General features: G+C 43.2%; 2 protein-coding genes across 4 annotated transcripts in view; one reads left to right on the plus strand and one right to left on the minus strand.

Annotated features, from left to right (window-relative positions):
* FANCM (FA complementation group M) overlaps window positions 1-22,870 on the minus strand; it is a 226,066-nt gene that overhangs the window by 122,975 nt on the left and 80,221 nt on the right. The gene's annotated exons all lie outside the window — the stretch shown is intronic.
* The window catches only part of LOC149441494 (heme-binding protein 2-like), a 60,498-nt gene continuing 46,291 nt past the window's right edge, over window positions 8,664-22,870 (plus strand). For 2 of the 3 annotated variants that reach the window (XR_016307332.1, XM_089657215.1), the window contains exon 1: window positions 8,666-9,307. Coding sequence is in view for 2 of the 3 variants with exons in the window: in XM_089657215.1 (XP_089513341.1) it covers window positions 9,076-9,307 (232 nt within the window). In the remaining variant the exon portion in view is untranslated. Of the gene's footprint in view, window positions 9,308-22,870 lie in introns of all 3 variants that reach the window. The other variant, XM_089657216.1, reaches the window with a different exon arrangement.

Raw genomic sequence — 22,870 nt, forward strand, 5'->3', positions numbered from 1 at the left:
TTCGGACCTTGGTGAATTTTAATTCAATACCCCTGCTCTGCAGTAGGACATCTTAGGTTTGCGGTCACCAAAAATCTGCACTGTAAACTGCCTTGACTCACACACTGTCTCAAAGATTTTGATTGAACAACACGTGACGTCCAACAGTTCGAAGGGCAGAAGCTGTCAAGACTTCAAATGGCCCTAGATCCCAAACTCAAGTGTCAAGCTCAGACAGAGCAAGCAAAGCTAAATAAAAGTAAATTGTTCATAGTAATCCTGTTTGGTCATAATAATAAACTGACAGAAGTAAACTGCAGCACCTAGATATGCCATGGCAACCTGGGAAGGTCAGTTCTGTATGATGTAATGTCGAAAGCCTGCCCCCCACTCCCCTTTCCACATTATGCACATCTCAATACAAAAGTCAGTTGAGATCCCTTTTGCATCGAGGGGATGGGCCAGAACTTCCACTTTGAAGCTGCATGCTGATATCATCTGCGGATCTCTCGACAATCTTAAAGTCGAACTTCAGTCAGAAAATTAAGTCCTGATAGATCACTTCAGGGCTGGCTCTTTTTTTAAATAAAAAAAAAAAAAAAAGCTGACCAGACTAAGCATGAGAGCACAGCATGATCAGTTATCAAGCTGTGCTGGGAACTCAGCCTGCTCTCCTCCAATGATCAGACTTGTCCTGACACCCCGCCTTCCTCTGCACAGCCATTCACTGGGAAGATCAGTGTTGTGCAGTTTCTCCTCCCCCAGCTCTTATGCAGCTATGAACAGGGGGAATATGATCACTTATAAAAATGGGGGAAAGCAGTATGTACAGCTATGTATATATATTTTTATATCTATACACAAATGTTACATAGTTAGTCTAGCTGAAAAACGACAAAAGTCCATCCAGTTCAACCATAACAAAAAAAAAAAAAAAAAAGTTATAATCCTATACCCACAGTTGATCCAGAGGAAGGCAAAAAAACCCAGCAAAGCATGATCCAATTTGCTCCTGTAGGGAAAAAAATCCTTCCTGATCCCCCGAGAGGCAATCGGATATTCCCTGGGAATGTTTTGTCTTTCATTTCTATTTTAGACTGAATATATTGGTTTACAAGGTGAGTGTTTACAATCACTTTACAGGCGAGTAAAAGGACAATGCCTTCCATGCTGGCACCGCTTTCTATTCTTCCAATACTGTCTGCTTCGAAAAGGAGTAAAGTCCTGTGACATTAGGTGCATGGATCATATTCTGACCTATGACATGCCAACCTCATGAAACATTTGACACCCAAAGCACCCACAGTGCTGGAAGTTGTGCTGTGTAGGCTGGGCACTGCCCTTACCACAGGCATAGGTAGGCCCTATTATAGGACGGTTATGTTCAACTTCGACCAATTAAAGCATTAACAATAATTACAACTGAGCTCAGATGAGGTCTTATAGTTACATAGTCTGGCTGAAAAAGAGACAAAAAAGTCCATCCAGTTCAACCATTCGCCCTCATGCACACATGTTTTTGGCATTTGACATTTTTCTCTACAGTCAATAAACCCCCAGCAGGTTATCCTATGTGTCCAAGCGCACACAGGGAGTAATCAACGTATTTTGGCTGTAAAAAAAACAAAAAAAACAAAAAAAAAAACAAAACTAGTGGGTTTCTAGGAGTTTTTCAGCTATAAAAGCACTAACGCTGAAAAAAAACACAGCAAAACGTGGAAAACGCTGCAAACCAGCATTTTTGGACTGTTGACCAAAAAAAAAAATTTTAGGTTACAAAAAACGCTAAGCAAAAAACGCAGAAAATCGCGGGAAACCGCCAATAATTGTGGCAAGACGCCACTAAACGCTAATGCAAAAACGCTAAAAAAAAGAAGAAACACTCACGTTTTTAACGTGACTTTACACAGCTAACACCAGCGTTATCAAAACGTCAAGTGTGCACGAGGGCAAAAAAAGTCCAAGAACGCCGGTTTCCAGCAGTTTACCATGTTTTGCCACATTTTTCAGCATCAGAGCATTTTTACAGCTAAAAAAACTCCTCTATAAACCCACTAGTTTTGGGGGGGGGGGGGGGGGGGGGTTTTCCAGCCAAAAAACATTGATTGCAGCCTATGTGCGCATGGACACATGGGATAACATGTTGGGGGGTTTATTGGTTGCACAAAATAACGTCAAACGCCAAAAACAGCCGCTGTAAAAACGTCAAGCGTGCATGAAGGCTTAAAATTACAAAAAAAAGTTATAGTCCTACACCCACAGTTGATCCAGAAGAAGGCAAAAAAAAAAGAAACAGCAAAAGCATGACCCAATTTGCTCCTGCAGGGAAAAAAAATTTCTTCCTGATCTCCCGAGAGGATATTCCCTGGACCAACTTTACCTATAAATGTTATATCCAGTTATATTCTGTGTATCTAAGAAAGAATCCAGGACTTTTTTGAAGCAATCCACTGAGCTGGCCAGAACCAACTCTTGGGGGAGTCTATTCTACATTTTCACAGCTCTTACTGTGAAGTAGTTACAAGAAGAATAGCTGGGATGCCTCCACAGGAGATTTAATTCATGACTACATAAAGCTATAAACAGCATGCAGCTCTAATTCAAATTGGAAGGCAACTGAAGGTGACCACAACAGTCAAAAAAATCCCCATGAGATTTAACCAATTTTATGAACGGATTTCAATTTATTTTTATCATTATAGCGCTTTACACATATATTACATTCACATCAGTCCCCAACTTTCAAGGAGCGTACAATCTAATGTCCCTAACTCATATTCATACATACACTATATTGTCAAAAGTATTGGGCCAGCCCTCCAAATCATTGGATTCAGGTGTTCCAATCACCTCCATGGTCACAGGTGTATAAAATCAAGCACCTAGGCATGCAGACTGCTTCTACAAGCATTTGTGAAAGAATGGGTCGCTCTCAGGAGCTCAGGAAATTCAAGCGTGGTCCCGTGATAGGTTGCCACCTGTGCAGTAAGTCCATCCGTGACATTTCCTTGCTACGAAATATTCCACGCTCAACTGTTGGTGGTATTATAACAAAGTGGAAGCAACTGGGAACAACAGCAACTCCGTCACCAAGTGGTAGGCCACGTAAAAATGACAGAGCAGGGTCAGCGCATGCTGCAGTGCACAGTGCGCAAAAGCCGCCAACTGTCTGCAGAGTCAACAGCTAAAGACCTCCAAACTTCGTGTGGCCTCCAGATTAGCACAACAGTGCGTAGAGAGCTTCATGGAAGGGCTTTCCATGGCCGAGCAGCTGCATCCAAGCCTTATATCACCAAATGAACTGCAAAGCATCAGATGCAGTGGTGTAAAGCACGCCATCACTGGACTCTGGAGCAGCGGAGACTGGTTCTCTGGAGTGAAGAATCACGCATCTGTCTGGCAATCCGATGGACATGTCTGGGTTGGAGGTTGCCAGGAGAACGGTACTTGTCTTACTGCATTGTGCCAAGTGTAAAGTTTGGTGGAGGGGGGAATATGGTGTGAGGTTGTTTTTCAGGGGTGCAGCTTTGCCCCCTAGTTCCAATGAAGGGAACTCTTAAGGCATCAGCACACCAAGACATTTTGGTCAATTTCATGCTCTCAACTTTGTGTTTGGGGATGACCCCTTCCTGTTCCAACATGACTGCACACCAGTGCACAAAGCAAGGTCCATAAAGACATGGGATGAGCGAGTTTGGGGTGGAGGAACTTGACTGGCCTGTACAGAGTCCTGACCTCAACCCCACAGAACACCTTTGGGATGAATTAGAGTGGAGACTGCGAGCCAGGCCTTCTCGTCCGACATCAGTGCCTGACCTCACAAATGCGCTTCTGGAAGAATGGTCAAACATTCCCATAGACACTCCTAAACCTTGTGGACAGCCTTCCCAGAAGAGTTGAAGCTGTTATAGCTGTAAAGGGCGGGGCCAACTCAATACTGAACCTTACGGAGTAAGACTGGGATGCCATTATAGTTAAAGTGTGTGTAAAGGCAGGCCGACCAATACTTATGGCAATATAGTGTACATACACATCAGGGATGCGCAATTTGTACATAAAGTTTCAGGCGCTGGGCATGTAGTTTTTATTTACCTATTTGTCAGGTGGAATCATTCAGGCTCTGCTGGGGCCCAATTGCTTCCACACATGCAGAGAGAATGCATTTGTCACCTATGTGATAAAAAAAATTATTTTTACCTTTTTTTTTTTCAATTGTATTTAAAATTTAAAAAAAAAAAAAAAAAAAAAAAAAAAAGTTACACCCAAGCACATAAAATTTATCCCAGCAAAAAAAAAAAAAAAAAAAAAAAAAAAAAGGAAAAAAAATTTTTTTTTTTTTTAAAGGTTAACTTATCCTTTAACAGAGTGGACACCGGAGATTGATTTGGCTGCTCAGCATGCGCTTATACTGAGCACCCAAGTGGTTCCGTGTGTCAGGGTACATCACCAACAGATGCGCTTCTGCTGAGCATTAAGATCTCCCTTTCCTCACTCCCCTTTCCTGATAAACATCCAATTGGTGCTCATTACACTGCAAGGTCTCTCACCTCCCTGTTAGTCCCCGGGTGCGGTGCAGGAGACAGGCAGGGAGGTAAGTAAAAGATAATCAGCACAATGGTAAAAACATTAAAAGCTTAAAGTGGAGCTCCACCTTAAAAAAATAAATAAAAGTTAGCAGCCACATACCTGTCCTTCGGTCCAGCGGTGTCCTCATCACCACTGGTTTCACCGGCCATCTTCTGTCCCTGGCGCCGGCATCTTCAGTGTGGGCACCTGGCTGTGACAGCTTGCGGCTTAACAGCCGCGTGCCCACTGCGCATGCGTGAGAAGTGCTGAGCCTTGTGAATGGCCTCGTAATCTTGTGGGACCTGTCACATGTCCAACAAGACTACAGGAAGGGAGGGAGGACAACTTCCACTTCCGATCGTAGCAAACGTGGGAGCAGGTACCTGTCAAATTTGGGTACCCACTCCACAAAAGGTGCCAATCCTTAATGGGGAGTGGGGGACAAAGGCTTAAAGCGGAACTTCCCCTTTTGGGTGGAGCTCTGCTTTAAGTCACCATAAAGCCCTTTTCATTTTTAACCGCTTCCATACCGGGCACTATTACCCCCTTCCTGCCCAGGCCAATTTTCAGGGTTCAGCGCTCTCACACTTTGAATGACAATTGCGCGGTCATACAACATTGTACCGAAACTAAAATTTTATAATTTTCTTCACACAACTAGAGCTTTCGTTTGGTGGTATTTAATCACCGCTGGGGTTTTTAGTTTTTGCCAAATTAACAAAAAAAGACCGAAAATGTTGCAGAAAAAAAAAAGAAAAAAACTTTTTTGTTTCGGTTATAAAAGTTTGCAAATAAATAATTGTTCTTCATAAATTTAGGCCTAAATGTATTCTACTACATGTCTTTGGTGAAAATAACCCAAATTAGTATTTATTATTTAGTTTGTAGGAAAGTTATAGAGTTTACAAACTATGGTATAGATCTGAAAATTGATCAATCCTGAAGTACTGACAGCCGATCTAATTTCTTGAGGTCCAAGAATGTCAGAACAGTACAGATATCCCCCAAATGACCCCTTTTTGCAAAGTAGACAGTCCGACGTATTTCATAAGAAGCATGGTGAGTTTTTTGAAGTTGTAATTTTGTAATAATTTTTTCAAAAAATGAAAAAAATTTTTATTCTTTTTTTTTTTTTTTTTTAACATAGTGTCACCAGTGCAGTACAGCTTCATCATATAACTGGCATGGCGGTGATCAGGGACACTGACTGGTGACAGTATGAAAAAAATATATATATATAATTTTTTTTTTTTTAAAAATTTCAGTTTTAATTTTTTATTACTTTTTTCTTTTTAAGATTTTTTTTTCATATTTCAATATGACCAAAGTAGTACAATGTCAAAAGGACAGGGAAGTGATCAGTATTTTTTTTTTTTTACACTATTTGCTTATAGCAAAGAATTACTTTGCTATAAGCAAGCATTTACCTGAATGAAATCGATTCATTCAGGGTTTTCTTCTTTTTTCTTAGCTGTGATTTGGTCACGGCTAATCGCATGCACAAGCTGGGCCAATCACAGCCCAGCTGTGTCATGTGATCACTGTGACCATTCACAGCTAGGCACACTAGTATACAATGGATGGCATGAATGAATCCATCCATTGTATACAACTGTCATGTGACCTGCTGTGATTGGTCACAGCAGATCATATGGTACCGGCAACGGGGCCGGTACTCAGATCGGTCAACATCTGGTGACAGATGACGCTGCTGCGCGGCTCTGCGGGCATGCAAACTGCACATGCCCAAAAGGACGCCATATGGTGTCCACCCGGAGGGACGAGGTGCTCGCTCGGCCGCCATCTGGCCATAGGCTGGGCGGGAACAGTTTAAAAGCACCTCAGATTTAAATACGGTTTTGTTTTCAGTTTGGTTTTGTTAATCAGGACAAGAAGATGGTCATGAAGGACAAGTAGGTTGGGACCCCGATTTAGTCCTTGGACAAGTGTTTTTTTTTTTTAATTTCTACACCCCTGCACATACTACAGCCAATTTAGACAGGAACCAATTAACATACCAGCATGTCTTTTCAATGTGGGAGGAAAAAACTGGAGTACCCGGAGGAAACCCATGCAGGCACAGGGAGAACACACAAACTCTGTGCGGATAGTGCCATGGTTGTGATTCGAACCAACGACCCTGGTATTGCTAGGCGAAAATGCTAACCACTTAACCACTGTACTTTTTTGTTGAAATGCACAATGTATAGCTAACTGGGCCAATTTACAGCAACCATTCCTTGCTTTGGGTTCCTGCACTACACCAATGTTGCAATATATTACTTTATATTGAGGTAGTGAATTGAATAACAACATAGTCAGGACAATTGTAAAGAAAATCTCATAATTGTCACACAATTCTCCCAGCCTGCTGGACACCACTAACTCTTCAGCATAGTTGCTATTAGACATGTGTGATTTGTTTCATTACAATCAAAATTTGGACAAAATTTTAATTTAGAGATTCAGATGTATCCAAATCTCAGAATCACAATAGTAACGAATTTCAACAAATCCAAAATACATAACGAAAACCGCAAATTAATTTGTATTCATTTGTTTCATTCAGATGGCATGATGTGGTACTTTGAACCATTTGTTAACGTTTGAAGCTCTAGCACTAGATCTGAGGAAAGGGACTCGTCCCCCGAAACGTGTCACAGGGCGGACCACACTGACAGCCGGAACATCCTGCCCACTGCTGTGGCCATCCCAATTTCCATACTAAGTTTTACAAACATGCTATGTCTGTATGTTCTCGTTTTTTTGACTTTCTAATAAACCTTGGATAATGCACTAGGTGTTTGCGCCACCTGTTTGCGCTTTCTCCAGTTGTTGATTCCCCTGTCTGAGGTGGGCGGAATCCCCGAAACGCTATCCATAGGCCACCTTTTTGCCTTGGTTCCATTGGCTTCACTTTGGCAGTTGATTCCTGGAGAGCTGGAGAGTGTACAGTCATACAAAATTCCCCCAGCCTTCTGGACACCACTAACTCTTCAGCATAGTTGCTATTAGACATGTGTGACTCATTTCATTACAAATCATAATTTGGACGACATTTTAATTTAGAGATTCGGATGTAACCAAATCTCAGAATCACAATAGTAACGAATTTCAACAAATCCAGAATACATTATACCGAAAACAGCAAATTAATTTGTATTCATTTGATACATTCGGATGACATGATTCGGTACTTTGGAACTTTTGTCAACGTTTGAAGCATCCAAAATAACGTAACGACATTACTAATAATCCAAATTGACTCAGATCCATTCATCTTTATTCTAGTGAGCATAACGTGAACATTCTAACATTCTTTTTGTATTGGGGTTGAACTTGAGACCGTTCGTTTAATTTTTATGTGTGCGACCCAACAAAGTCAGTTGGGAATGAAAAAATGAATTCAACTTAAACATAACGAATGTATATGTATTCTTTTGGATTCACTTAATTCAGATGAGATCAGTGCGGTAGTCTTTGGCTCTTGGATAATCAGCCAATTCCTTTTGCATTACCATTTTCATTATTATAAAATATGCACGATATATAAAATGGAAACATATTGCAATACACTAAGGCGGGGGTCAGCAACCAGTAGATCTTTGAAGAAATGTGAAGAGGAAAATATACCCAGTTCAATCATCAGGTCAAGAACAAGTTTTTGATACATTTTATGAAGATCAAATCAAGAAAAAATGGTCCATGCATTACCAGCCTTTATGTTTTGCACTTCAAAGTGCAATATTTCACGTTTTGCCATGTCTGGGTATAGGGTTTCACGGCAGGACAAGGACGTTGAGGTGGACAGATTACCTACATGCAACCGGAGAGGCAGATAGAAGATAGGATGAGGCTGGGCCAGTATCTCAGGTGGCTTCAAGACAAGAAAATGCCCTTAGTTGACAATTTTAAAGTCATTGATTCAAAGAGACAGCTCATTAGTGGCTGCACACTGCATTGACACAAACACACGTCAGTATCTACAGGGATCTGGCACGAGAAGCGTTAAAAGTGCAGTTGACAGTGCTCTCCTCCCCCCACCTGACTGGGAGCATGTGTGTCTGTATGTATGTGCCTCTCCCCTCCCTCAAGGGCTTCCTACCCGCCTCCTCTAAGCTCAGCTTTTAAAGGCAGCTACAGAAGAGACACGGCAACAGACAAGGCTGCTAAAGTCTGCTTTGCTTCCAATGACCAGAGGAAGGGTGCAGATGTGGTGCTCCAGTATATAGAGTAGTGTCAGGATACTTTCCATTTAACCAAACTGCAGAAAAAACTTTTCTGTAGGTCCATTTACTGTGCAGCGCTGCATTCTGGGTAGGCAGAGTTGTTTCAGACACAAGTGTTTCAAACCAAAGTTTGCAGCACGGGATCGTTTCTACAGCTTTTAGCACTCCACCAACACAGCTGTAAACTTTAGTAGCATTTAGACAGAGCTCAAAAGTTGCAAAGGGCTGTAGGCTAGAGTTGAGTTCTACGTCAAGAACTGGACCCCAACTAAGCTACCCGTCCATACTTGGGGACCACACCATGCAACGTGAAGGATGCAGGATGAGTGGAGGGGTCCAGGAGCCAGCCACGGCTGGAATGATCACTTTAGATGACCTGGACAACATGACCGATGACTTGGGGTCAGATTCTGCTTACAACAGTAATGGGAGCGTAGAGGAAGAAGCAGAGCCCATGGAAGATGGAGAACAGGACCGACTCCTCAACTACTGGCAAACTGTAGCTAGAGGACATCAGGTGGAGGTGCCAAATGGTAAGAACCATCAATGTTTTTAGGGACTACTTTAATGTTTCGGCATAGCCACACATTTACGTACTGTTGCAGCTACATTGTAGTGTGACCACATACCATGGCCACTTCAAAACATACCATGGCCACTTCAAAACATACTATGACAAACGTGTCTCAGTTCTTTAAGCGAACACTTTGTGATATATACCTATTCATGTGGCCTGAGCCTGGATCATGCCAAAAACAGATCAGAGCATCCATGGAACACGCTCTATTCAGGAGCACATGAATGTGTATTTGTTGTGCTGTCTCTGGCACAGAAGTAAACTGTTAACTACTGGCACACTTACAGCGCAGTGTATGCCTGGCAACAGTACCAACCAGTTCATGTCTACATTCCATTATTTCCATGTGATAGTAAAGTATGAGGTAATACTGCTATGGTAAATTGTATTCATGTGACATTTATATCATAACCCCTAAAATTAGTAACTTTTTTTTTATTACTTATTACATGAAAACACACACACATAACAGAACTATGGGGACACTCTTGAAAATAAGATTCCTGCCTATCTCCGAATTCTATACTTTGGGGGGCATTTACCTTAGGCTCACACTTATGTGGATTTCAGTGTGTTTTCCAGTTTTCAGAAACACTCTGCGGTCCATTTAACATGATCTCCTATATATCTAGTGCACATCTGTGTGTTTTTTGGAAAAGGTCAGGGCCTTTTTTTCCCCACAACAGATTGTGTTTTGTGTGTAATAGACTTCAATGGACCCGCACCAAAAATGCAATTGTTGCGTTTTTGACGCATTTTTGTGGAGGTGTGCGTTTATTTGCTAATAGAAAAGCATGACAGTTCTGTTCATGTGATGCAACTTTACACTCTGTTACTCAAGAAGCATCAAAGTCACATAAAAGTAGTGCAGCAGCCATTATGTGACCTAAGTCACATGTTAGGGTTAGAGATAGAGTTAGGGTTCGCGATATCTGTTAGGGATGGGGCTGGCGGCGATTGTTGGGAGCTGGCGGCGATTGTTGGGGGCTGGCGGCGATTGTTGGGGTTGAAACACTAACCCTAACTATTACTGCTAATCGCAACATGTAACTTTGGACACAAAGGTTCCTGCACTACTTTAATGCGAGTTTGATGCTACTTGAGTGCCAGAGAGTGCCAAGTCGCATCAAAGTTGCACTGAATGAACAGAACTGTCATACGTTTCTAGTACCCCAAAAAAACACAGGCTCAAAAAACACAAACCGCAACCTGCATTGATGTGAACCTAGCCTTACTAAAACTGAAGCACTCAGAATCTCGTGCAGCTCTACATGATTGCCAATCCACTTTTAACTTCAGCTTGTTCAATTAGAGGACAAGAGCAGCCAAAGCTCATTTGCCTGTACTCGTCCTGCAGATCAAAGGCGTGCAGTTCGTTCAGCACTCCTGTGACCCGTTTTCAGCCAACAGCGAGTTAAAATCCGCTGACGTCACTCAGCCGGTCCAGGCTGGGGAAAGATTCTGACCATATGGTCGGGATCCACCCAGGAGCCTGGACCAGCACCTGGCTCAGTCTCTCAGAGATCCACTGAGAGCCTGAGCCAGCCGCTCCCCTCCCCCTTCACAGCCCAGGGCTCCAATGAGCACTGGAGGGACAGAGCAGAGAGCTGGTGACTGATAGTCACCTCCGTCTGCTCAGAGCAGCAGGGAGGACTGAGCGATCAGCTGTGTTTGATTGCTCAGTTCTCACCCTTAAAGCCAGTGGACGACAGATGCAGCATTGATCCACCTAGGAAAGTATGATTTAAAACTTGGGAAAAAAAAATAAAACCCATAATTCTCTTTTAAGCTTTGACAAAACCTGCAAGCTGATTTTTATGCAGAGCTGCACCAGATTTTGTACTATCCACAGATCATTTGATAAAACCATCAGTAGCTATAAAAATTTCCTATGAAAGTCCTGACATTCTTTTTTCAATTGTCATGACAATGTTCTACGGTGTAACACTACAGTTCAGGATGGACAGAAGTGAATAAGATTGCAACAGGAATTACATTTGAGCCACATTTTTACCTCCCCCTCCCCTTTAGCCGGGAAGGTGGTAGATGGGGATGTATACATGCCATGGTCACAATGCTTTACAGCCACAGTACCCGCTGTCTCGTTCGGCAGGCAGTAGTGAATGGGGCCGCGTTGCCACTACCGTACAACCAGGCACAACTGTGGCATGGTAGTCTGGCCTTCAGGGGGTAAAGCAGGCAGTGAGGCTGCAATACAATACCTCCTCACTGCCTGTCAGATGCTCTAAAGAACAATCTGAACATGGATCTCTCTTCAGAGAGCAAAACAAGTGTAAACGATTCAACCAGATACAAAACAAGACAAAACTTTCCATCTTTTGGTTTTCCTCGTCAAATTTGATCACACTCACTATTTGAGATCAAACGTTTCAGAAACAAAAATTTCGACCAGTGTACGGCTAGTGTACGGCTAGCTTCACCCAGAACAAAGATGCAGTCAGAGAAGTCAAAGCTCCAGGATTTGCATATTTGTTAAAGGCAATCTTCAATTCTTTTCAGATGAAGGTAATTATCTTCTGACAGGTAACCCTTCATGGAAATACGCGCCTGCAGTGGGAGATTTGTGCTTGTAGCGGCTGGCATTCAGTCGCAGAATCCGAGAGGAACTTCACGCTTATCCTCCGCACAAGCAGGCATGGTTACTGATGGATTAACCTGTCGTTGACTGTTGTGTAGTGTTAGCAGGTTTCACCAACAGCAGAAAACATTAACACAAAGGGGCTGATTTACTAAAACTGGAGAGTGCAAAATCTGGTGCAGCTGTGCATGGCAGCCAATCAGCTTCTAGGTTTTATTGTAAGGGTCCTTTCACACGGGCGTTCCGTTTTTTTTTTTTTCATCAGTTCAGTTTTTTTTTCAAAAATCGGAGCTAAAGAGATCAAGACTTCACTTTTTACCTCCGTTTTCGCATCTGTTTGCATCCGTTTTTGGTACGGTCCTTTTTCTTTTTACAGAAGAAAAATAGGGTTTTCTCCCACTCAAAAAAACGAATGTTAACCACTTTCCATCTGCCTCATAGCAGATATACTGCTACAGGGTGCGCAAAATCACGAATATACAGTCAGGTCCATAAATATTGGGACATCGACACAATTCTAACATTTTTGGCTCTATACACCACCACAATGGATTTGAAATGAAACGAACAAGATGTGCTTTAACTGCAGACTGCCAGCTTTAATTTGAGGGTATTTACATCCAAATCAGGTGAACGGTGTAGGAATTACAACAGTTTGCATATGTGCCTCCCACTTGTTAAGGGACTAAAAGTAATGGGACAGAATAATAATCATAAATCAATCTTTCACTTTTTAATACTTGGTTGCAAATCCTTTGCAGTCAATTACAGCCTGAAGTCTGGAACGCATAGACATCACCAGACGCTGGGTTTCATCCCTGGTGATGCTCTGCCAGGCCTCTACTGCAACGGTCTTCAAAAATAAAAAGACTGACAATTTTGAGAAAAAAAAAAACTATATTTTTGACTTTTTGCTATTAAACATGTTCAGTAAAAAAATTTTAAAAATCTAATTTCGGCATAAATTTAGGCCAAAATGTATTCTGCTACATCTTTGCTAAACAAAATCCCGATACGTGTAAATTAATTGGTTTTATGTGAATGTTATGGCGTTTTCAAATGGCGGTATAGATACTGGTCACCTGACTGTATATGTGCTTTTGCACTACCGGGTAGGGGGCGCACGTGAGCCCTACCTGCACCGATATTTGCGGCCTCGGCTGTCAATCAGCAGGTCCCGGCGATCACTGAGCATTACCGACGGGGGGAGAACTGTATGTATACAACAGTTCTCTCCCCTGTCAGCTCCTGCACACTGCTTTGTATGGCTCTGCATTACCTTACAGTAATAAAATAGCGCACAGAACACAGTTAACTCTTTGATCGCCCCACGTTAGCCCTTTCCTGCCCAGTGCCATTAGTAGTGTCAGTGCTTTTTATTAGCACTGATCACTGTATTGGTGTCACTGGGGATGTCAGTGACACCAAGTCCGTTCCCCCCCAGTATCAGAATGCCCGCTGCAGTCCCACTATAAATCACTAATCGCCGCCATTACTAGTAGAAAAAAACAAAAAACATATTCCAGTATCAATAACGCCATTTGAAAACGCTATAACATTCACATAAAACCAATTAATTTACACGTATCAGGATTTTGTTTAGCAAAGACATGTCGCAGAATACATTTTGGCCTAAATTTATGACGAAATTAGATTTTTAAAAAATTTTTACTGGACATGTTTAATAGCAAAAAGTCAAAAATATAGTTTTTTTTCTCAAAATTGTCAGTCTTTTTATTTTTGAAGACAGTTGCAGTAGAGGCCTGGCAGAGCATCACCAGGGATGAAACCCAGCGTCTGGTGATGTCTATGCGTTCCAGACTTCAGGCTGTAATTGACTGCAAAGGATTTGCAACCAAGTATTAAAAAGTGAAAGTTTGATTTATGATTATTATTCTGTCCCATTACCTTTGGTCCCTTAACAAGTGGGAGGCACATATACAAACTGTTGTCAAAATTGTCAGTCTTTATTTTTTATAGCACAAAAAATAAAAAATGCACAGGTCAAATACCACAGAAAGAAAGCTCTATTTGTGGGGTAAAAAAAGGACGTACATTTCATTTGGGTGCAGCGTTGCATGACCGCGCAATTGTCAGTTAAAGTGACGCAGCACCGTACGGCAAAAAATGGCCTGGTCAGGAAGGGGGGGGGGGGGGGGTAAATCCTCTGGAGAGCAAGGGGTTAACGGATGCAGACATTAACGGATGTAAACAGCTGATCATCTGTTACATCCACCAGTCCATAAAAATACATGGAAGTCCGTTCTACATCTGTAAACGGACACATGAAAAAAAAAAAAAAAAAAACGGACATACGGAACGCCCGTGAGAAAGGACCCTAAAGCTTTACTGAACAAGTCGAAGTTAAAAGCTGATTGGCTACCATGCACAGCTGCACCGGATTTTGTACTCTCCGGGTTCAGTAAATCCACCCCATAGCGTACACAACCGACCTGGCACTGCAATCACGGCACTTACATGGCTTTAGCGCTCTGTTGAGAAGACTTCAACCCTTTGTGGCATTTTAGTTTTCAGAATGGACATCACCCCTAAGGCTTCATGCACATTCTATTCTACTGATGCTTTTCTCCTTCAGGAGTTTAGCAGCAGCAAAAACGTGGTACAAGGCCGCAGATCTGCATGCGCATTCATGTGCCCTAATACATTCTAATGGCTAGAATTCTGGCCCTTAGAATGCATTAACACGGGAACGCGCCTAACGATACACATGTTGATGCTGAAAAACTCCTCCTAAATGCACAAGTGATGTTTTTTTTCTTCCTCTAAACTCCTATAATGTGCATGGACACAGTTTACCATGCAGGGGCATTTAGAGGCAAAAGAAAAATAAAATGCCTGTAAAAGCAGCATTTTTGAGCTTGTGTGCATGGGGCCTAATGCTAGGTTCACATCTGTGCGCCGCACCACCCGCACAGAGGACTGCGGACCCGCGGGTGGGTGCCATCAATTCTAATGTCACGCTGCCCGCACTGGAAATCGAAACCGTACTGGGAACTGAAACCGTACTCTGAATTGATTGTTCCCGTGCGGGCTGCGTTTTCAGAAGAAGAGGGACTTCTTCCCTACGTGTCCAGGGGCACAGGAGTCCATTCAAATGAATGGGCTCTCGTGACCGCGCAAAACGCGGCCCGCAGGAACACCCATATGTGAACCGGGGATAAATGCTATACTAAAAACTTTCATTGTCTGATGAGAGATGACAGCGGACTAATACTTCTGGGTGGAGATGGGTGTTCTCTGCACAAAGTGGATACTGTCATAATATGCAAACAAAATAAAATAAAAAAAAAAAAAAAAAAAAAAAGGTAGAGGACGTGTACACAAGCAACGATATAAATTAAATGGGATTAAAATCACCGCCAATGTCGTCCATAAATATTTGTGTAGATATTGAGTCCTTAATCTACTTGGGGGAGTAGACAGTGGCTGCCATCCTACAAAGTAAGCCAGCTCTGTACAATGGAGACAAGGGAGCGAATGAAGGTGGCGCCACTAAGTGCAGTATGGTGAACAAAACTTTAATGACAAAACAGTGGAAATGCACTCACAGGAGTAAATAAAGGTAAAGCATATCCAGAAGGGAGGACTCTTCTCCATCACATAGGGAACCGCCAGTGGTAAAAGTCCAATGGTAGTGCTGCATGTAAAAACCAGGGAAGCAGGAAGCCATTTTTGGATGACTTAATACTGAAAAATCTTTTAACTGTGAGGTCCCTGATAAATTTATTAAGATCCTTGAAAAGAGTAAAGGGGTTTAAAACTGTAGGAGCAAATGTAAAACCTCTGCTTAGCAGGGAAATGTCATGGCTAGTGAGCTCGTAGGTAGAAATATTAAAGGTTTTTATAGTTTCACGATTTTTCCTTTTCTTATTGTTTCTTCCTCCGTCCCCCCCCCCCCCCCTCCTTCCCCTCCTGCGTGTTTTCTTTTGGCAAAGATTGAGTGTCAGCTGATAAAGTATGGTCTGGCAGGGGAGTAGGAGAGCTACGTGGGGTAGTGGGGACACAACCCAATAGTGGATGGGACAGGGGTAAGGGGGGTTCCCTTTGATGGGAGAATATCAGTATGCATCTGAGAAGAGGTGCTGTATTACCAGTCCATATGTTCCATTCTTAATCTTACCTCCCTTTCTTATTCCCTTGTTTATAATGGACCCTTATGTTCTTTGTACTTTTGAGATCATCAGACAGCCCTCTTTTGGGTATGCCACTCCTACCTCCTCTCCATCAGCTTAGATACCCATAGTAAGTATCGCACACCATGATAGGGATACATATGTATATATATTTGGAGATGTATATGTGTGCGTATATATATGCGCGTGTTCACGTAATGCATGTACAGGTGAAACTCAAAAAATTTGAATATTGTGCAAAAGTTCATTTATTTTAGTAATGCAACTTAAAAGGTGAAACTAATATATGAGATAGACTCATTACATGCAAAGTAAGATAGTTCAAGCCGTGATTTGTCATCATTGTGATGATTATGGCTTACAGCTCATGAAAACCCCAAATCCACAATCTCAGAAAATTAGAATATTACATGCAATCAATAAAACAAGGATTGTACATAGAACAATATCGGACCTCCTGAAAAGTTTAAGCATGCATATGTACTCAGTACTTGGTTTGGGCCCCTTTTGCAGCAATTACTGCCTCAATGCGGCGTCGCATGGAAGCTATCAGCCTGTGGCACTGCTGAGGTGTTATGGAGGACCAGGATGCTTCAATAGCGGCCTTCAGCTCTTCTGCATTGTTCGGTCTCATGTCTCATCTTTCTCTTGGCAATGCCCCATAGATTCTCTATGGGGTTCAGGTCAGGCGAGTTTGCTGGCCAATCAAGCACAGTAATCCCACGGTCATTGAACCAGGTTTTGGTGTTTTTGGCAGTGTGGGCAGGTGCCAAGTCCTGCTGGAAAATGAAGTCAGCATCCCCATAAAGGTCGTCTGCGGAAGGAAGCATGAAGTGCTCCACAATCTCCTGGTAGACGGCTGCGTTGACCCTGGACTTAATGAAGCACAGTGGACCAACACCAGCAGATGACATGGCTCCCCAAATCAACACAGACTGTGGAAACTTCACACTGGACTTCAAGCATCTTGCAGTGTGTGCCTCTCCATTCTTCCTCCATACTCTTGCATCTCATTTGGAAACCAAGGACCCAAAGTTGCTCTCATCAGAAAAGAGGACTTTGGATCACTGAGCAACAGACCAGGTCTGTTTTTCTTTAGCCCAGGTAAGACTTCTGACGTTTGTTGTTCAGGAGCGGCTTAACAAGAGGAATACGACATTTGAAGCCCATGTCCAGGATCTGTGTGTGGGGTGGCTCTTGATGCACTGACTCCAGCCTCCAGAGAGACCATTTAAAGGCTCAGGAACCCTTTGCAGGTGTTATGGCTTAATTAGCTGAATAGATTGGGACACTTTGAGCCGAGAATATTGCACCTTTTCACAATATTCTAATTTTCTGAGATTGTGGATTTGGGATTTTCATGAGCTGTAAGCCATAATCATCACAATTATGACAAATCACGGCTTGAACTATCTTGCTTTGCATGTAATGAGTTTATCTCATATATTAGTTTCACCTTTTATTATTACCTTATTATGTTAATTTTAGTGTTTTTATTTTACATTAATTTTTTTTATTATGGTACCATCATCCTATATATATGCCCAGTTGTTATGATTTATATAATTCCTGTTTTTTTTTGGTTGTATTATCCATATATATATATATTTTTAGTGTTTTAATATAATTTCAATTCAAGGCTGGACCTTGTTGTCACACGGCTGCAGCCTTTTTTTTCACTGCCCTCTATATAAAAACCAGCTCCAGGAATGCTCTGTTAAGCCTGTAGGAGTTAGAGGCTCAGAGCGTGTAGCCTGTGATTACTGCTATCCCCTTCCGGTCCTCTGTGTACCTCCAATGATGTCACATCCGCCTGTGTGTTTCACACTGGTCAGCAGATTGCCTCGCTAGACTTCACTTTCAGCACTACCATCGGCAGTTCCCTACGGGATGGAGAAGAGACCCCTCTTCCGGATATGCAGATATGCTTTACCTTGATTTACTCCTGTGAGTGTATTTCTACTGTTTGCCATTAGAGGTTTTTTTTTTACCATACTGCACTTAGTGGCGCCACCTTCCCTCTCTCCCTTGTATATATGCAATATATTGGAATCCCGTGGCTTCCTAAAATTATGACTTAAAGGATAAGTTCCCCTTTTTTGCAGGTACAAACTGTGCATTATTGTTTTAACTTGGAGCCTAGAAAGCATTGCACCAGGCAAACCATACAAGACTACTACAGACTTTCAGTGTATCTGTCCGCTAGCACCTCTTACAGGCAGGCAATTTCACACTGTCAGGAAGAACCAATGAACTACCATAGTGCTCAACAGCACCGTGATAGTTCATTGAGAACTACAAGCCGACAGCCGCTAAGGATGATGGTACTTGTAGTTTTCCATTTACAGAATTCTGTTTACTGGTGACAGCTTGCAGAGGGAGAAGATCCCACACTAGCTGTGACTAGATGCAGCAGGGCGGGAAGTGCCTCCTGGGGTGGGAACATGTCACATGTTCCACCCCAAAAAAACAGATGGAACATGTAACATGTTCCCAAAGGTGAACTTATCCTTGTAACCTGTAGTTCTGCTTTAACCACTTGCCCTCCTGACGATTTACCCCCTTCATGACCAGGCCTTTTTTTGCATTATGGCACTGTGTCAGCGGTTCTCAACCTGGGGGTCGCGACCCCTTTGGGGGTCGAACGACCATTTCCCAGGGGTCGCCTAAGACCATCGGAAAACACATATTTCCGATGGTCTTAGGAACCGAGACACCGCTCCTGTCTCCGGCGATGTGTGGGCGGGATGATACGCTGCTCCTGTCACCTGGCCACACCTCCGGGATCGCTCAGCAGCTCCGCCTCCTCGCCGCTGATTGGCCACCGGAACTGTAGCTCAGGAGAGGCACACAGGCGGCCAATCACCGGCGAGGAGGTGGAGCTTGGAGAGGAGTCGTCGAGCGGCAGCGCGCGTACATCAAAGAAGATCGAGGGAGCTGCCGGAGCGAGTGAAGAGGAGAGCGGCCAGAGAAGGAAGACAGCTGACAGGTAAGTGAGAGAGCGAGCCCAGGCTGGAGCAGGGGTCAGCAAAGTAAGTATCATTGGTGTCAGTGGGAGGAATAGTGCCCCATCATTTGTGTCACTAATACCAACGATGGGGCACTATTCCTCCCCCCACTGACACCAACGATGGGGCACTATTCCTCCCCCCACTGACACCAACGATGGGGCACTATTCCTCCCCCCACTGACACCAACGATGGGGCACTATTCCTCCCCCCACTGACACCAACGATGGGGCACTATTCCTCCCCCCACTGACACCAACGATGGGGCACTATTCCTCCCCCCACTGACACCAACGATGGGGCACTATTCCTCCCCCCACTGACACCAACGATGGGACACTATTTCCCCCCCCCCCCTGACCCCAATGATGGGGCACTATTCCTCCCCCCACTGACACCAATGATGGGGCACTATTCCTCCCACTGACACCAATGACGTGGCACTATTCCTCCCACTGACATCAGTGATGGGGCACTATTCCTCCCACTGACATCAGTGATGGGGCACTATTCCTCCCACTGACATCAATGATGGGGCACTATTCCTCCCACTGACACCAATGATGGGGCACTATTCCTCCCACTGATACCAACGATGGGGCACTATTCATCCCACTGACATCAGTGATGGGGCACTATTCCTCCCACTGACATCAATGATGGGGCACTATTCCTCCCACTGATACCAACGATGGGGCACTATTCCTCCCACTGATACCAACGATGGGGCACTATTCATCCCACTGACATCAGTGATGGGGCACTATTCCTCCCACTGACATCAATGATGGGGCACTATTCCTCCCACTGATACCAACGATGGGGCACTATTCCTCCCACTGATACCAACGATGGGGCACTATTCATCCCACTGACATCAGTGATGGGGCACTACTCCTTCCACTGACACCAATGACATGGCACTACTCCTCCCACTGCAAAATTACAGTTATGAAGTAGCAACGAAAATAATTTTATGGTTGGGGGTCACCACAACATGGGGAACTGTATTAAGGGGTCGCGGCATTAGAAAGGTTGAGAACCACTGCACTGTGTTATTTTAACTGACAATTGCGCCGTCATGCAACGCTGCACCCAAATTACATTTACGTCCTTTTTTCCCCCATGAATTGCGCTTTCTTTTGGTGGTATTTGATTGCCTGTGCGGTTTTATTTTTTGCGCTATAAGCCAAAAAAGACCGCAAATTGAGAAAAAAATAATATATTTTGGACATAAGCATACTGTAAGCACACCAACTGGGTTGGCTGTACTGTGCACAGCCATCCCGAGCAGTGTGCTCGAGCTGACAGGAAGGAAGATTGTTTGTAAACAAAACAATCTTCCTCCCCGTCGAAGATGCTCAGTAATCACCGGGCGCCGGAGGTCAATTACCGGCCGGGAGCCGGTGATTGACATCTGCGGTCGTGAATGGCAGCGCGGGTAGGGCTCGTGCGCGCCCCCTACTCGGAAATGCAAAATGTATATATACGTGATCCTACGCACAGGTGTCGCCCTGTAGCAGTATATTTGCTGTAGGGTGGTCCTTAAGTGGTTAAAGTGGAACCACATTGTATCTGAGCGCCACAAAGCAAAAATACTATTTAATTTATTTTTAACCCCTTCACGCCAGCGCCTCCCGGCCCTTTAAGGGTTTCAGAAGCCAGGAGGCAGGCGTTATGGTCATATGACCGCCGTGGCACGCCGTCACATGATCGGGAAAGGTCCCAATCGAAAGATATCGGGACCTTTCTGTGAGTACCGGACATGTGTGCTGGGAGCGCACAGGGTGCGCACTCTCAGCACATATGTTCTTTAATAGAACGCAAATGTGCGGCCGCTCGGCGTCAGGGCCCAGACACATTTGCGTTCGGCCGGCGTGAAGAGGTTAATATTCAAAGCAAACTCCCCCATCCATCTAAGTCTCCATGCTTTATTTTGCTGAGAAATCACTTTTCCGTTTATTTTTGTACTTTAGTCCTATTGATCTACATCTGCCTTTTTCCGCAACTTCCCCTCTACATGTGCGCTCTCCTGCATGAGTTGCATATGGTAGCTTCAGACTGGTTTTATAATAATGGCAACGGTGGACCGTGTTAGTGCAATGTGTCAGCCCAGCCCCTAGTAGTCTCCGCTACAGGCTCATGGGAGAGGATGGCAATGAAGAAGCACAATTTGTTACCCTACAACAGAAGTGCCGCAACATGGACCTTCAAAGCAAGAAGAACAGGTATGTTAATAAAATCTGCAGATTTTGAAAGGAGTACACAATACTTTTAAATTCATGTTAAAATGTAGGAGATTGGATCTGCTCTAATGCCTGGCAAACACAAACTTTTTTTTTTGGACAGAAGAAAAAAAAAAAAGAGAAGAAGTTGGCGTACTAACTATGCAAAGTTGGTGCGGCGATCTCCCCCACTGAGTCCCCCAACACCCTGGCTTCCAATGCTGATCGGCTGTTGGTTTTCCAGCATGTCCCTTCAACAAAAGCTGGTCGTCGGACCGGCATCTGTCAGACAGCTGTACACACTATCGGTTCATGCTGAACAAGCTGATATTCAGATCATGTGCACCTAGCATAAAGGGAGATAGCCTTTGGCAAAGATCTGCCTGTAAAGAAGATCTGAGATTTTTTTGTTTTATATACCATACTACCATTTACAACAGTCCCCACTGTACAGTTACAATATATAAAATGCAGTTAAAGTATCCAGACAAGCAAGAATTGTGCGAATTTAGACCATTATAACATTTTTCCATCTTGCAATGTAATGAATTTAAACTCCTTACACAACCTAGATAGAAGAAGATTGCAGATATTCAATTTGTATGTGCAGCCAATAAGTATGTAAAGATCACAACCCCTTTTAGGTTTCCATTGTCATGGCTGCTGGTGTGCACTGAGATGATCTGTACTAATGCACCCACATCCAGGCACACCGCAGTTTACTTTTTCCTTGTAAGAACTTACTGAAATGTCACATGTGACATTGCATTCAGTTCTATTCAATAAAATGGTGTTGTCATGGTTTTCGCCATCACACGCTGCGCCTAAAAGTACAACCACAGTACGCAGCACAGTGGTGTGAGCGACTATTGCAAACAAGGCACATCACCTTGTCTTTGAGTTGGGAATGTCATTAGGCAGCCCATGGTAGCCCGAAACAGCCCAATAAAAGTGTGTCAATGGGAGCTTATGCGGGCCATAGATGGGAGGAAAAACGGCCGAAAAAAAAAAAAAAAAAAAAAAGGCCGATTTTCGGATCGTTAGTGCAGTAATCGGTCGGTCGTTTTTAGTGATTTTTGCCCCTTTGGATTATCGGTCCTGCTGGAAAATAATCGGCCAAATTTGTCTGCCGATTTTCACAGCAATGATGGACAAATCTGTCGATTTTTTCCCGATTTTAAAAAATGCACATGAGCAGTGACATGAAAGAAGAAGGAAAAGAAGAAAAGGAAAATAGAATATGAATGAGAAGAAGAGATAGAATATAAAGAAGAAGAGATAGAATATAAAGAAGAAGAAATAGAATATAAAGAAGAAGAAATAGAATATAAAGAAGAAGAAAGAGAATATAAAGAAGAAGAAAGAGAAATAGAATATGAATAAGAAGAACAAAAAAAAGAATTTCAGTCTGATATTATATTTGACATTTAAAAGTATAGCAACATTGTATCTATTTGTATCTGAATAGAAACATCTCTATTCGAAATGAATACAAATAGATACAATGTTGCAACTTTTTCTTATTATTATTA

The sequence above is a fragment of the Staurois parvus genome, unplaced genomic scaffold (assembly GCF_062004578.1).
Source record: "Staurois parvus isolate SC_StPar_1 unplaced genomic scaffold, SC_StPar_1.0 ptg000978l, whole genome shotgun sequence".
Classification (NCBI taxonomy): Eukaryota; Metazoa; Chordata; class Amphibia; order Anura; family Ranidae; genus Staurois; species Staurois parvus.